General features: G+C 36.5%; 1 protein-coding gene across 1 annotated transcript in view; it reads right to left on the bottom strand.

Annotated features, from left to right (window-relative positions):
* The window catches only part of LOC107083024 (1-phosphatidylinositol 4,5-bisphosphate phosphodiesterase gamma-1-like), a 47,302-nt gene that overhangs the window by 21,595 nt on the left and 11,540 nt on the right, over positions 1-14,167 (bottom strand). Inside the window, exons 2-4 of the mRNA XM_015371957.1 lie at positions 7,269-7,418; positions 6,510-6,603; positions 747-794 (exon numbers count right to left, since the gene is read on the bottom strand). Coding sequence (XP_015227443.1) covers positions 747-794; positions 6,510-6,603; positions 7,269-7,418 — 292 coding nt within the window. The remainder of the gene's footprint in view (positions 1-746; positions 795-6,509; positions 6,604-7,268; positions 7,419-14,167) is intronic.

The following is a 14,167-nucleotide window of genomic DNA, read 5'->3' as shown; positions in this document are numbered from 1 at the left end:
TTCTTCTAACACACATGGATTTAAAGAATGGCTTAAGAAAGAAGTTTTGCAGATTGTGATGAAGAAAGGGTGAAGAAAAAACATTTTAGTGAAAGGCTTGATGTAATTCTGCCATTTGATTCAGGGACTGCATCTAACAGATGGAAATTAGTGCTTCTCATGACTCCTGCTTTTAGAAATGCTTTTCTGGACTGTTTCCCTCATGTTATAAAATATCTTTACAAAACAAACAGGATTATTGGAGGATATCTGTAGGTTCATATGCTGCAGTTAGCAAAAAAAATGAAATTTACAGAGGAATGGCGCATGGATAATCATTTGGTGATTCATTAAACATATGGAAATGCACTACCAGGAAGAGAAAGGAAGTTTGAAAAAACAGGTGGCGAAAAATTATCGCAGTTCTTTGAAGCCTAGAGAATCTTCCAAGGTCATCGACCTGCATCTCTGCACAGTTTGATTCAGGCCGCCTCCCATTGCACAGACTCTGGCTACTGTTTCTATTTTCACAGGGGGCAGGAAGCAGCCCTCTCCCAGGCCATTGCATCATTTCCTGTTTCTTATCAAGCAGTGACAGGCTGTTTGCCCTGGAGAGGTTTACCCTGAAACAGAAGCTTGAAGTCCTAAAGTTCTCTGATCCCCGAATCTGGTGCAACCTGTTAAAAGGCTGCAGCCAACCAGCAAACATCATCGCTGGCTTGTAGAGCTGTGACTGGGTGTTGACATGTTTGTAGTGAACTACTCACCTGCCTTCATGATTCCTGTCCATGACTTCAAACTGTTTCCTGAGCCACCTGCAGGGACACAGGAAGAATATTAAGAGAAAAGAGAAATAGGGAAAATGAAAACTGATTAAAGTTCAAACTTATTACAGAAAAATAAGACGTAAGAAATGCATCAATCAAATTAGAGGATAAGCAGCACTGGAAAAATAGATAACTGTACCAGATCTTTTCAAAGCGTTATTCTTTTATTAAATACATTTACATGTAAAGATTTATTATTTGGTCTAATTTAATGACTAATGTAAAAACATATTTGAGTGCACTCAAATATGAGTGCTAAATGAACAGGAAAAAGAACAAAATATAAACATAGTAACTAAACATACACTATATAAATTATATATATATATATATATATATATATATATATATATATATATATATATATATATATATATATATAGCTGTGTGTGTCTCTGTAAACTTTAGTTATACGTCAAATTGTATCATAACATCAATTATGATAAGTGCATTGAACAAAAATAGATTTTATTAAGACAGTCCCCAAAATGAGTCTGTTTCTATTAAACCCTTAACCTCAGGTATAATAATGGAAACTTTAATCACGCATCATGTAAAGTTTACTCAGTGAATGTATGCATTATTTATAAGTGCATCTGGCTACAAAAGTGGCTTTAGATGCAAACTCAACAACGTTAAAATGGGCCAAAATCAAACTAATGCTGTCAGCAAAATAATAATAATGCAAAATAACACACAGACAAAATGCTCATCCATGTGTGATTATATGTGAAATGGTATGGTGTGTTTAGTAGTTTAAAAAGACGTTAGGTGAATTTGTCTTTTCTACTGGCCCATCAGTGGCTCATAAGTGTTGTTTTATATGCCTCAACATACATGGAGCTAATACTGCAGGGCAGATAGTGTGGTAGATATTACATTATGGCGTAAATATCGGTAAGCAGAGACAGCAGTTATTTAGGGGGCCACGACCTCTTAGGGGCCCCATCACTGACACCTGGTAGGCCCCCTACACAATTGTAGACTAGGACGTCTCTTTGCAGATGTTACTATGTGAATAACTTTGTATAGTTCATTAGACAGTTGGTAAAAAATACACTCAAACAGCAATAAACATCTTAAAAGAACGATGTATTTGAGTGTTTTCGTTTTTACACTATGACTTGGAATTATGGGTAATCCAGAGCATCAATTAAAACCATAACCTCTACGTACAATGTGTTAGCGGCGATGGATACCAAAAAGAGGTACTTAAGCGGTTTCTAGAAAAGGAAGCACTTGGGATGTCTGTAACATGCCGTGGTGCGCTGTCACCAATGGTTCCATTCAAGGTGCGCAGTCACTATTTTTTCATGTGTGAGGTGTGATCATATACTACTGAGAATTGCATAATTGTATCTTCTTGGCCGATTAATAGAACTGTCGCCATATCCTGAACCTTGATCACGTGTTGTACTTCATATGGGGCCCACCCAGATAATGTTGCTTATGGGCCTATTGTTGTGTCGTTAAGCCATTGATATTAACATGTGGTGATATTTTCTTGGCACACACTAGGTACTCTTCCTGCAGCAGGAATTAGAGACTAGCAAAAGTTAAAAAACAGCACTAGTTATATTACCCTGGTTTTATCCTCTGCTTGGCCCCTTTCTAAGAGTGCTTTTTTGACATTATTTGATTGCCATTTTTACCTTTTAATACAATGTACCTGCCTTTCAGTTACTGTAGAAAGCTATTTCTTCTGGACGCTCATATGTCCGCTTGTATTTTCTTTTTTTTCTCAGGGAAATCTTATACTGTCTACACTTAGAAATGTAAAGTCAGTTTCAATACATGGAGAAAAACTTTATATGATAAGCCCTCTACTGTACTTGTGTATTAACTAACAGCCAATTTCAGTTACAAAGTAACAAAGTACTACGGCACAAGGCTACCTGCTGAGCCCTGGCTTATTTGTGATTGCAATTGAACCTCTGGCTCAATAAATTTGTTTTCATACGGCCATTCATGGTATTAATATGGGCAGCAGTCATCACTAGCTTCTTTTGTATGCAGATTATATTTTTGTCCTTCTAACTAAACCTAAAGAATCTGTGCCCATTTTATTAGATTGTATTGAATATTTTACATTGGTGTCTGAATACAAAGTAAATTGGGATAAGTCTAAAGCTAAGCTCATGTCTGAACACTGCCTCTCCTCTTTATTCAACAAATGGAGATTATGTTTGTCTCCCAAAAGTATTACATTTTTGGGTAGATCAATTCTGATTATAATAATAAGGTTAAAATGAATTCCTGTCCCCTGATTGATAAAAATAAGAACTGACTTAGGTGGATGGTCTGAAATTCACTTCTTCCTGAAAAAAATAAAATAACTACAGTATATTAAGATTATGATAACGCCAGTTGTTTTCTATATCCTCTATAATATTCCTTTGCATATTCAAGACTCCTTTTTAAAGAGCTAGATGCTTTAATGTTGGACTTTTTACAGGGGGAAATCACATCACCGTCTGAATTTAAAAAATTTACAAGCAAGTATTCACAAAGGTGGTTTTTCTTTACCCAATTTTAAATGGTATTACTGGGCTTTATCTTCCTGGTTTCTGCTGGAGTCTGATGTGAATGTAGGCGAATCTCCATTCACAAAAATGCACGGAGATCATCCCATCATTACAGCAGCCAAATTAATTAGGAAAAATATACAAAGAGTTGCTTTTACCAACTGGTTAACTGTAAAGTAGATTTAGAAAGGTAAGTCTGGCATATGAACATATTTGCTGTATATTTAATAAAACAAAAAGTCAATAAAATTTGCATAAATAAAAATAAATGTAAAGTCAGTAATAGAGCTTATTTCTATGCTAATGTAAATTCACAGCTTGGTTAGTTAAGGGCATGCCCTCTTTTGTTTCGGTAAGTGAAAACTAAGAGCACTGTCCATAGGAAGTGGACTAATTCACCTTTTTTTCTATGAATACATGTTTCTTTAACACTCAAAATAAGAAAAAAGGCTAATAAAAAAATTTGTTAATTGAAACTGCAAAAGCTGACTGCAGAAGCACAATAGCAGTGAAGAAATTTGGTTAAAAGCTAAAAAAAATTATCTATCTTTTCTCCTTGTCATTAAACTCAACTTAAAACCAGGTTCTGATGGTTTAAATAAAATCTGACAAATGCAAATCAGCTGTTACACAACTTCAGAAAAACAGGCAGAATTAGCCTTTCATTTCCTCTCAAATTTCCCACTAACCTGTTTGTCTCTTTTACAGCTTTTTTTGTGCAAGCTTGTTTTTTTTTTATTCTTTTGTCTTGACCCTTGTAGTCAAAAACAGTCTACACACATTCACCTGCAATAAATATTTTTATCTCAAAATAAATATTTGTCTTGTCCTCTGAGTCCATGTCTAGGTTGCCTCCTCTCTGCTGCAGCCATATGTTAGTTAATGGCATCCAGGGTTCCGACCACTGATAAGTGTTTTAATGACTTTAGAAGCCTATCATTTCATTGGGCTATAAAACTTCATGTTCTTTTAGCTCCTGACTGGAGATTTATTCAGATCATTAATACTACCACCTTTACCGATTATTGGGTCTGGATCAGGTGAAGGCTAAAGTTAATCAATCGTTTATGTTTTTATTTTTTTTTAGGAAATCCGTATGCAGGTATTCAGTATCAAAGAACTAAATTAAAAGATGTTTTTTTTTTCATAAGAGGTCGCACATAGTACGATTATCAGCCCCTACCTCCTGTTTTTAGCTCCAATCCTTTCACCTTTCAATAACAAAAAAAATGTTGTGGGTAAAAAAAGGAGGTTCAGACTGCTGTGTCGCACGGGATTTAGCTTCTGGATGTGATTACGCAACAGAAATGCACATTAAAGACGCTTGTCAAACTGGGACTACAGCTTTCCGAAAATTAACTGCCAAAAAAGTTGCAAAATTGTGGCAAACGGCTGAATCTCCACATTATAAAACCCTGTACTTATGAAGCTGTGTACCTTTGGATGTGTCACAGTGAAGGAATAATGTATTTCTGTTAAATTCAGTGAGGCTTTCCTGATCTACACCTGCCATATAAAGGTTTGTGGGAATCCATATAGTTCCTAAGCACCAGATAATGTGTGGAAGTCAATGTTCTAAATGAAAGGGAGGCACCCCGCTTCCTTTTCCTACTTCTCTTTTTACTGCCAACACTATTCGGACAGCACTTATCATGGCTACTGCTGACACTTTTCCACTTTCGTTTACGAGTCCCTACCACTTTGCAGTATTTGGGTGGAGCCTAACATCTGCCATAATGACTGTTGTGCTTGACTGCTTTACGTTACTAGGGGGGCTAGTTAGTTAATTAGTCAACAGCTGCTTAACCTGTTAACTAGGGGTTAACATTTTGGCAAAAAATCTGATTTTCAGGTGTCCGATATAATATCAATCTTTTAGTTACCAGTATCGATAAAAAAATAAAAAAACAGTGAGGGAAAATGGGTTAATTCTGCACCGCCACTCTGGCAGATACTAGTCCTGTGGAAACCTTCTGATCTTCTGATATGTTCGTCTTCTGATGAACATATACAGCACTTGATTTTTTTATTTATACATTTAATTTTGATAGCTGGGAAAAATATTGCAATATAAAGTGATATTGCAACATTGTGGTTATATTGTATCGTGACTTAAGTATCGTGATACGTATCGTATCGCAACAGCCATGCCAATACTCACCCCTGTTAACTGACCACAACAAAATGCCTGAAAAACCATTGATAAAATCAGCTGCTGTTCTTTAACCCATGAGAGAGTCTTGCTGGTCATATAAAACCAATGTAATGGTGGACAGTAGACTCAACGTGGATGTATCAGGCTGCTAATTTGGAGATTTTTGAGCTCATAGACTTTCTATGAGTTTAAATCTAGGCACTAATTTGACCATAAAAAAAGGTTGTTTTTTGTGTATAGTGAACTATTTTTGTGGTGATTTAGACATGATCTGTGGTTATGAGTTGATAAAATCTTCAATGATTACTAGTGTTGTACTGATACCAATACCAGTATCGGGCGGGGCCCCGATGCAGCACTAAAATGCTGGTATCGGCGAGTACCAACAAATAGGGCACCGATACCATTTTGAGAGCCAAAAGTTTATTCAACTATTGTCACCCATTCCAGGTAGGCAATAAAAATTTCTACTGGATTCACTTTGTATTAGACTTTTTCCTGCGTCACAAAGGTAGGCAGCAGCTTGAAAAAGCCATGATAGCGATTATTTTACATCCAAGTAGTATGCAGCTCTTCATATATACACACACACATCTATCTATGGTATCGGCCGATACTGCACAGCCAGGTATCGAGGCAAAAAAAATGGCATCAGAGCAACACTAATGATTAATGACACATTTTCTATTCCCTTGTAATGTTCACCAAATATCAATACTACTGGGTAAACTGAAAGGGAAACAGACCAGCCCCATTGCAGAGGGTTTATGCTGCATAAAAGCTGAGGAGGATAAAAATATGTTGACCTGGACAAAACAGAACAGCAGCGAGTATCCAGATGCAACTGGTGATATTCCTGCTTCACCTTGACTTACATATAATAACCTTAGGTCCTCATACAGACTTGTGAAGAGTTCCTTAATGGTTTTCCATCTCAATCGTGGATTATGTCTCCGGTCATCCTTACACTGTTTAATAAACCTAAACCTGATTTAATGACTAGGTAGTAAGTTGCTTAAATACCTGTCTATCTGCTGTGGTGCTGGTGCTCGCTGGGTATCGACCATCAGCCAGTTCAGACCGGTGATCCACATGTTGACCTCCTCCTCGCTGTAGGCTGTCATCACAGAGATATTAAATAAAACAATACATTTTCTGATCACCATTTTTTTCCTGGACAAAACATTAGTCCCCGTTAACAATTACAATTATTATAGCAACTTTAACAATTACAAAAGTTTCCGATAAACAAAATAAAAAAAATGGTCAGGCCCAAATGTAAAGCCATGTGGTACTTTAGTATAGTCTTTCATTTCTTGTTACTTAGCAGTATATACTGTAATATATACTGTTTATTTTTTGATAGCATTTTGTATCCTGGGTTTTTTTTTTTTTTTTTTTTGATTCGGTGATGTTCAATATTGGATCAAATTTAATGTCTTGATTAACCCTTAAAAACTTATCAACTTGTTTTCTATAAAGTTGTTTTTATATTAAGCAATCACCAAGCTGGTGTGTGAAATTAGTTTTTAAGGATTAAACCAAGATGACCCTGCTTTTATGGAAATTTAAGAACTCTACAATAAATTTGTTTAGTGCCAATACTTAAGGCCCATTTTTAATTGAAAAAAAATAAAACTAACATAAGTTATCAATGGAAAGTGATGTACATCAATGCAAACCTGCTTTTAAAGGGTAGTAAGTCTAAAAACAAATGTGGGAAAATACAAACAAAATGAAAAAAGTTATCAGACCTTTAAGTCTGTTAAAATATGCACTGACCTGCGACGCTGAGTGTTCGCAAGCGAAACTCAAGGCCATACAGCACAATGAAGCAGTGGGCCGGGTCCAGTTTACGAGCCTCCTCTGGGTAACGCTCGAAATCACGCGAGCCTTTCCCCAACCGCAGCTCCCGGATCTCACGTATGTCAACTGGGGGAGGAAGAGGAGGAAGGGAAGAGAGGAAGGATAGTGTTGCATGAACACAAATATGCTCAACCATTAATCACAATTTGGCACGTTGTTCATTTCCGTGCCAAACACACAAAAATCTACTGCTGGGAAGCTGCATGAATGGTCACACTGTGATCAGGAGGCCAGAAACAGATTCTACACAAACATCTCAATCGTGGGCTGCAGGAAGGGTAACGTTTCTGTAGACATCTTTGAATGCAGAAGCACTGTTTGTTCTTGAAAAAAAAAAGAACTCCCAGATTAAATGAGTGTATTTAACTAGATAAATTATTCTGGTCAAGATGACCTCATAATGTAACATCAGTGGGAGGGAAAGTAAAAAAGGTCTGTGGCCCTCGGTACTTATTTCTATTAACACACAAAAAAGTATGCAAGATGCTGCAAATAAAACAAAAAAAGCTAGTTCTAAATAATATGTATAGCCTACTCTAAATTAATTTTGGCTGTAAAACCATGACCTTAAAACCAAAACCAAATAAGTTTACATACCAAAGAAATGAAATAATTATTTTATTTTGAATAATCTTTTTATAATTAAATTGACTAAAAACTTGTTCTTAATAAAAAAAAAAAATACTAAACTTTGGGCCCATTTCAGAGAACTGTTCAGTTCCAAAAGAGTAGACTTATATAATTTATTTTCAAACAAATAAAATCCATTTCCATCACACTTTATCCCGACTGGGGTAACGACTCTCCACAGGAGAGAGGCGGGGTTCGCCCTGGACAGGTCACCTGTCCATCACAGGGCAACACAGAGACACACGGGACAAACAACCATTCACACACACACTCACAATCAAGTCAAACTCAGGCCAATTAACCTAACAGCTTTGTTTTTGGACTGTGTGAAGAAGCCAGAGTACCCAGAGAGAACCCATGCCTGCACAGGGAGAACATGCAAACTCCATGCAAAAAGATCCCAGGCTGGGAATGGAACCTGGAACCTTCATGCTGCGAGGCATCAGTGCTACCCACTGCTCCACAGAGCAGCCTAAATCTAAGACAGAGTAATTGAAAAGGGTTGTTAGCAAAATAGGACAACCTATAAAGCTCTGAAACTGCATTTTGTAAAGATTTTTAACCTTAAAAACCCACCTGGTCGCCAGCGACCCGTTTTAAAGCGTTTACATCTAATAACTCAGAATGCATGAAAATTCCACTGGTAAAATGTTTACCAATATAGACATGTCAGACATCGTTGGAAAGCTTAGATTCTCCACAATTCAACCACCTAGTTCATTTTATGGAGACATCAAGCACCAAAGCACAATTAACACAGATATAGCAGCATGTCAAAATGTACCATGACAAAGCAGCCACAACAAGCAAGCATGTCTTTATAACTGCTGTTCGAAAAAGACCTGTTATTTTCGAGAATATTAAAAAACAACTTTGAGTCTTGTTTGAACTGACGCAGCTTGGGGGTTTTACTCACCCAATTTTCATGTATATATTCAGAAACTAGAAGGTGTTAGCTTTCAAATATTGTTTCACACATGTCATTTGGGCTTACAGTTTCTGTTATTTGCTTTGCCATTTGGGTAGGTGGATATTAAAAGGGTTAATCTAATCTTTATTAGCTACAGCAGGGTTTATACAGGAATGGATAAGTCTAATTGAATGCTTTTTAATGCTTTTAGAACAAATTTTACCCACCTTTGATGCAGCTGACAACAATATTTAGATTTCTTAACTGGATCTATGAGGTATCAAGGTACTGTCGTGGAATGGTTTATGTTTTATTTTTCTGAGTATTTCTGTAAGCCTGAGAGAATCTGCTCCGTTCCAGCTCCCCCTGCTTGTAGAGTTCCTCAAGGATCCATTTGTGGACAAATTTTATTTTCCTAATTTTTTTTTTCCTTAGCTTTTATTGTCAATACACTGTCATAAAATTAACTCTCTGCATTTAACCCAACCCTTTGGGGAGCAGTGGGCTGCCATCTTGGGGCGCTCGGGGAGCAGTGTGGGGTTAAGGGTCTTGCTCAGAGACCCAGATTGGCAGTCCGTGGGAGTGGGGCTCAAACTCAGAACCTCAGTATTCCAATCTCTATGCCTTAATCACAAGGCCGCCACTCAACTTTATTTATATACTTTCCATATCTTTAGGAAAGTGTAATATTTTATTACGTTCATTTCTGATAGTAATCAGATTTATTTTCACTTGAGGCATAATTATCCTTTCTCACTGAAACCACTGCTTAACTCAGGTCAAACTCAGATAAAAATTCTCTAAACCTCAAAGAAAATAAATCTGAAATTATAAATTATGATCATGGTGGAAACCGTCAATCGTCTTTTGGTGTTTTTGAAGTTATTTCTAAAAACACATCTGAACTCAGTGACTTATAATGCAGTCAGTTTCAACAGTTGAGCATTTATATTTGCAAATCAGTTTTACTCTGTATTTGTATTTTCCTTTATGTTGTAATTAATGTTACTTGTTGTTTTCATGTGCAACACTTTGGCCAGTGTTGGTTGTTTTTAAATTTACTATATAAATTAATATCCTTGTTTCACCCCTGTAATATTGCCAAAATAGAAACATCCTGTCACAAAGTGAGAAGAAAAATAAATGGTAAATATTTGTTTTGCTGCTCGTTGAATACCCTTTTCATTATTAGATGTTCTAACCACATTTTTTTTGTCTCATTCGGTATATGGATAACATTTCTCTAGAATGTATATCCTGATGTTGATCAGTTGGCTCGAAGCTCGTCTGCCTGGCTGTGTGTTTCCTGGACAGGGCCGCCTTTTACAGTTGCCTTTTGTATCTCTATTTCTGCCTCCTTGAACCCCAGTCGTGCTCAGCAGATGGCCGCTCACACTGAGCCTGGTTCTGCTGGAGTTTTTTTCCTGTTAAAAGGAAGGTTTTTCCTCTCCACTGTCGCTACAAGCATGCTTAGTGTGAGGGATTGCATTCGAGTCAATGAGCCGATGCAATCAACAGATTTTCCTTAGATAGAAAACTTTGAATCAATTTGACTGTATGATCTGGTGAACTGTAAAGTCCCTTGAGATGACTTGTGTTGTGAATTGGTGCCATATAAATAAATAAATAAACTGAATTGAATCTAAGAGAATAGAGTCACGTCCATATTTGTATGAATCTCTTTTTGCACATTATAATTAATTCCATTCTGTATTTGCATTTGGATTAATAAATCAATATTTGGGTGCAATTCTTTGCACAGCAATGCAGGTTTTTTTCCAAAGCCAAATTTCTAAATATCTATGTATACTAAACTATTTTTCATATCAGATTTCAGTCTTTAAGTAATTTGGGCTTTTTTTTTTTGTCTTTTTCCCATCAAAATGTATCAATTGTTGTGCTACCATTTGAAGTAATCAGCTTTTCATTGTCAAAGTCTTTTAGTATATTATCAGTCAGTTGAGTTTAATCTGAAGGGCTATGGTTCTGTAACCGCAGAGCTGATGTAAACCCAGGACTCGACTTTCACACTTGCAGCAGTCGACACACCCACAAAGAAAACGTCCAGCTTATTGACATAGCAGATGTCTGGTAAAAACACAAGTAAACACATTCTTCTAGACACTCAGCACATTCTCACACAGTCCAATAGCTTTCTGAGAAAAAAAAAAGAAATTGCGAGCAGTTTTCCACAAGATGAACTCCTTCTAAATGAAATTAGCAACAACTTTATCTTCTTTGGCCACTGAAAAACACCACTTTTGGATTCTTTTTGCCGATAATCATTAGGTAAAAGTGAACAAGCAGGATGTTGTGGATAATACTGACTAAAAAAAGGTGGGAGTAGATCTGGTTCTCATCTAAATGGTCAGCATATGGCAGGGAGAGGGTCTGGCATGAGATTAAGAGAGGGGGCCATCTTCCTCACATAGTAGTCAGATTTTAGTTGATAGTTTCAAGAAATCCTTTGATCTTCCATTTGTGTTTTCAAAGGTTAAAATATCTGTGATTAAATGTCTAAAAAGATAGATGCACATTTATCACTGTCCTTTTAAATAAATGTAAACATGAGCTGTTATAACCTCTTAAAGTTAGAATGACAGTTTTGTAATATTTCAGTAGTAGACAAAAACATTTATCAACCCTGGCTTTTATTAACCATCTCTCCTATCTCTCTGTCTGGTTTCAATGCATGCACATTCCTGTTGCACCTTGATTTCTTCCCTTATTATTATTTCTTATTAATCTTTTTTTAACCACAACTCCAAACAGCCATACAATTGCATCTTTATACAATTGCATCTTTTTTGCATGTTGCATATTGTAACTTGACATTAACATCAAAATAAATACACACACAAGCAAAAAATGGACACAAACAAGTTCACATTATACAAATTCAAGGTCCAATTAAAGAATTACACTGGCAGTCTTCAGTTACAGAGGTCTTTAAAAAGGTTTGAAATCCTTACAGGAAAAACGTCTTTAGTATACTCTAGAATCATCTATCACGTTGCAAAGTATGTGACCTCAGGTCGACATTCAGAAAGACATCTGGTTACTTTAAAGAGTAGCTAACTCAAGGATCACAAATCTTAGCAGGTCAGTGAAGCTTTGAAGAAAAACCTCCAAGGTTTTGGAGGATTAAGCTGTACAACCTGAAATGGAAAGAAATTGTGGCGTTGTGCTTAAGCTCTCCCTTTAAGAAAGAAATACCTTCAGAATCTGAGATTTGGGACACATTTAGTTCGCTTCACAGTTATAAATCATATATATTCTTTATCAAATAATGTAAATAATATATATTTTTGCCTCAAGCAACAAAGCAGCAGTTTGAATGTCAAGGCTAGCTTCCTTAGAGTAGGGCCAGCTGTGAAGGTTGGTAAAATGCAGAGTCATCTGCATAGAAGTGTGTTTTATCAGTAGATATGTGAGCACTATCACCTTATGTACAATCCAAATGCTTTCTCTCACACCATTAACTTGACCAGCTTATTATTGGGGAAGGTTTTCTGCATGTTGCTTACCTATAGATCCCGGCAAAAGCAGATTAAAAAAGTTTTGGACACACTTTCATATTCAGTAGCCTGTCTTTATATTTATCAATTGGTCTGGGAACTCTTTCAAGAACTCCATAAAACCATTTAAGTGAATACCTGAGCTTTTACCAGTTAAGGATTTTATCAAAAGTGAAAGGGTGCCTACCACACAGAGATGTGGAGACTGTAATCCATGCTTTTATTAATAGATTGGATTACTGTAATTCCTTATATGCTGGCTTGGACCACTCACTTTTACACTGTCTGCAGTTGCTACAAAATGCAGCTGCCCGTCTCCTTACAGACACAAGTAAACTTGACCACATGCGAGGGACGTTCAATAAGTAATGCCCCTGACCCACTTCGAGATGTTTGATCGACCTGAAATTTTGCATGTGAAATTGTTTAAATCTCTATAGATTAAATAGTAAATTACAGCTCTGAACTAATTGTGGTTTCTGATTTGCAGGTGTTCAAACTGATTTAAGTCTGTGTTTTTGCATTAGAAAGGATGCACACAACCGGAGACTTTTGATCAAATGAAAGTAACTTATAGTGACAATGTTCCATAATATAACCTTGTAAAACGTTTTGCAATGTCATATAACGGGCATCATCACCATAAGTTACTTTCATTTCATCAAAAGTCTCCCGTGGTGTGAGTCCTTTCAAATAGAAAACCCGAATCACTGCTAGACACTCAACAGGCTCCATTTCAGACTTTACTCATCTTCAAGTACCTGTAAGTCAGAAACCACAAAAAGTTCGCTACTAAAAATTAGCTACTTAATCTATAGAGATTTAAATAACCTCACATGCAAAATTTCAGCTGGATTAAACATCGGGAAGTGTGTCAGCGGCATTACTTATTGAATGCCCCTTGTATCACCCGTTTTAGCCTCATTGCACTGGCTCCCGGTTGTTGTTAGAATAGATTTTAAAATTTTATTGCTTGTTTTTAAAGCTCTTAATGGTCTAACTCACCTAGTATTTGATTCAAATCCATGACCCGACCAGAACACTGAGATCCTCTAATCAGTTGGTACTGGTCATGCCTAAAACCAGACTTAAAACCAAAGGTGATCATGCCTTTATGGCAGCAGCACCAAGACTCTGGAATAACTTGCCTTGGCATATTCGATCAGCAGGCTCCTTTGAGGTTTTTAAATCCTCTCTAAAAGCACACTTCTTCTCCCTAGCTTTTAATCAAGTCTAAGTGGACATTTGGCAAAATTTTAAATGTAAAATGTATTTTAATTGAAACATTTATCCTATTATTTTTATTCTCCATTTAGTTTTTCTTTTTGCATTGTGTTTATGTATTTTAGCTTTCCGTTTTTACCTTATGCTCTTCAACTGTGATTCCTGTACAGCACTTTGGTCAATGCCGGTTGTTTTAAATGTGCTTTATAAATAAAGTTTGAGTTTAATTGAGTTGAGTTGAAAGCTTATATAAAGGGAGTGCAAGCGGCAATGAAAACAAGGGGGCCTATATTTGAAGTACCATACATTGCAAGCTGTTCACGTATGTCACACTGTACACATGAAGTCTAAAGGGCAGAGATAGCAGTACAAAAACCTGAAGAGACTTTAATATAGATGCTAAGAGCCCCCGTGAACAAAAACTGTTACATGTTTAAAGCTTAAAATGCACAACAAATGTATTTTCAGCATCATCTTATAGTAAAAAAGACAAGGTCTTGAGTTGAGTCACTTTCAGCCCAAAGCAACACCTC

The sequence above is a fragment of the Cyprinodon variegatus genome, unplaced genomic scaffold, assembly GCF_000732505.1.
Source record: "Cyprinodon variegatus isolate N-32 unplaced genomic scaffold, C_variegatus-1.0 Scaffold67, whole genome shotgun sequence".
NCBI classification, from domain to species: Eukaryota; Metazoa; Chordata; class Actinopteri; order Cyprinodontiformes; family Cyprinodontidae; genus Cyprinodon; species Cyprinodon variegatus.
Note: the sequence above shows the minus strand (reverse complement) of the source record. Positions and strands in the feature narration are given on the sequence as shown.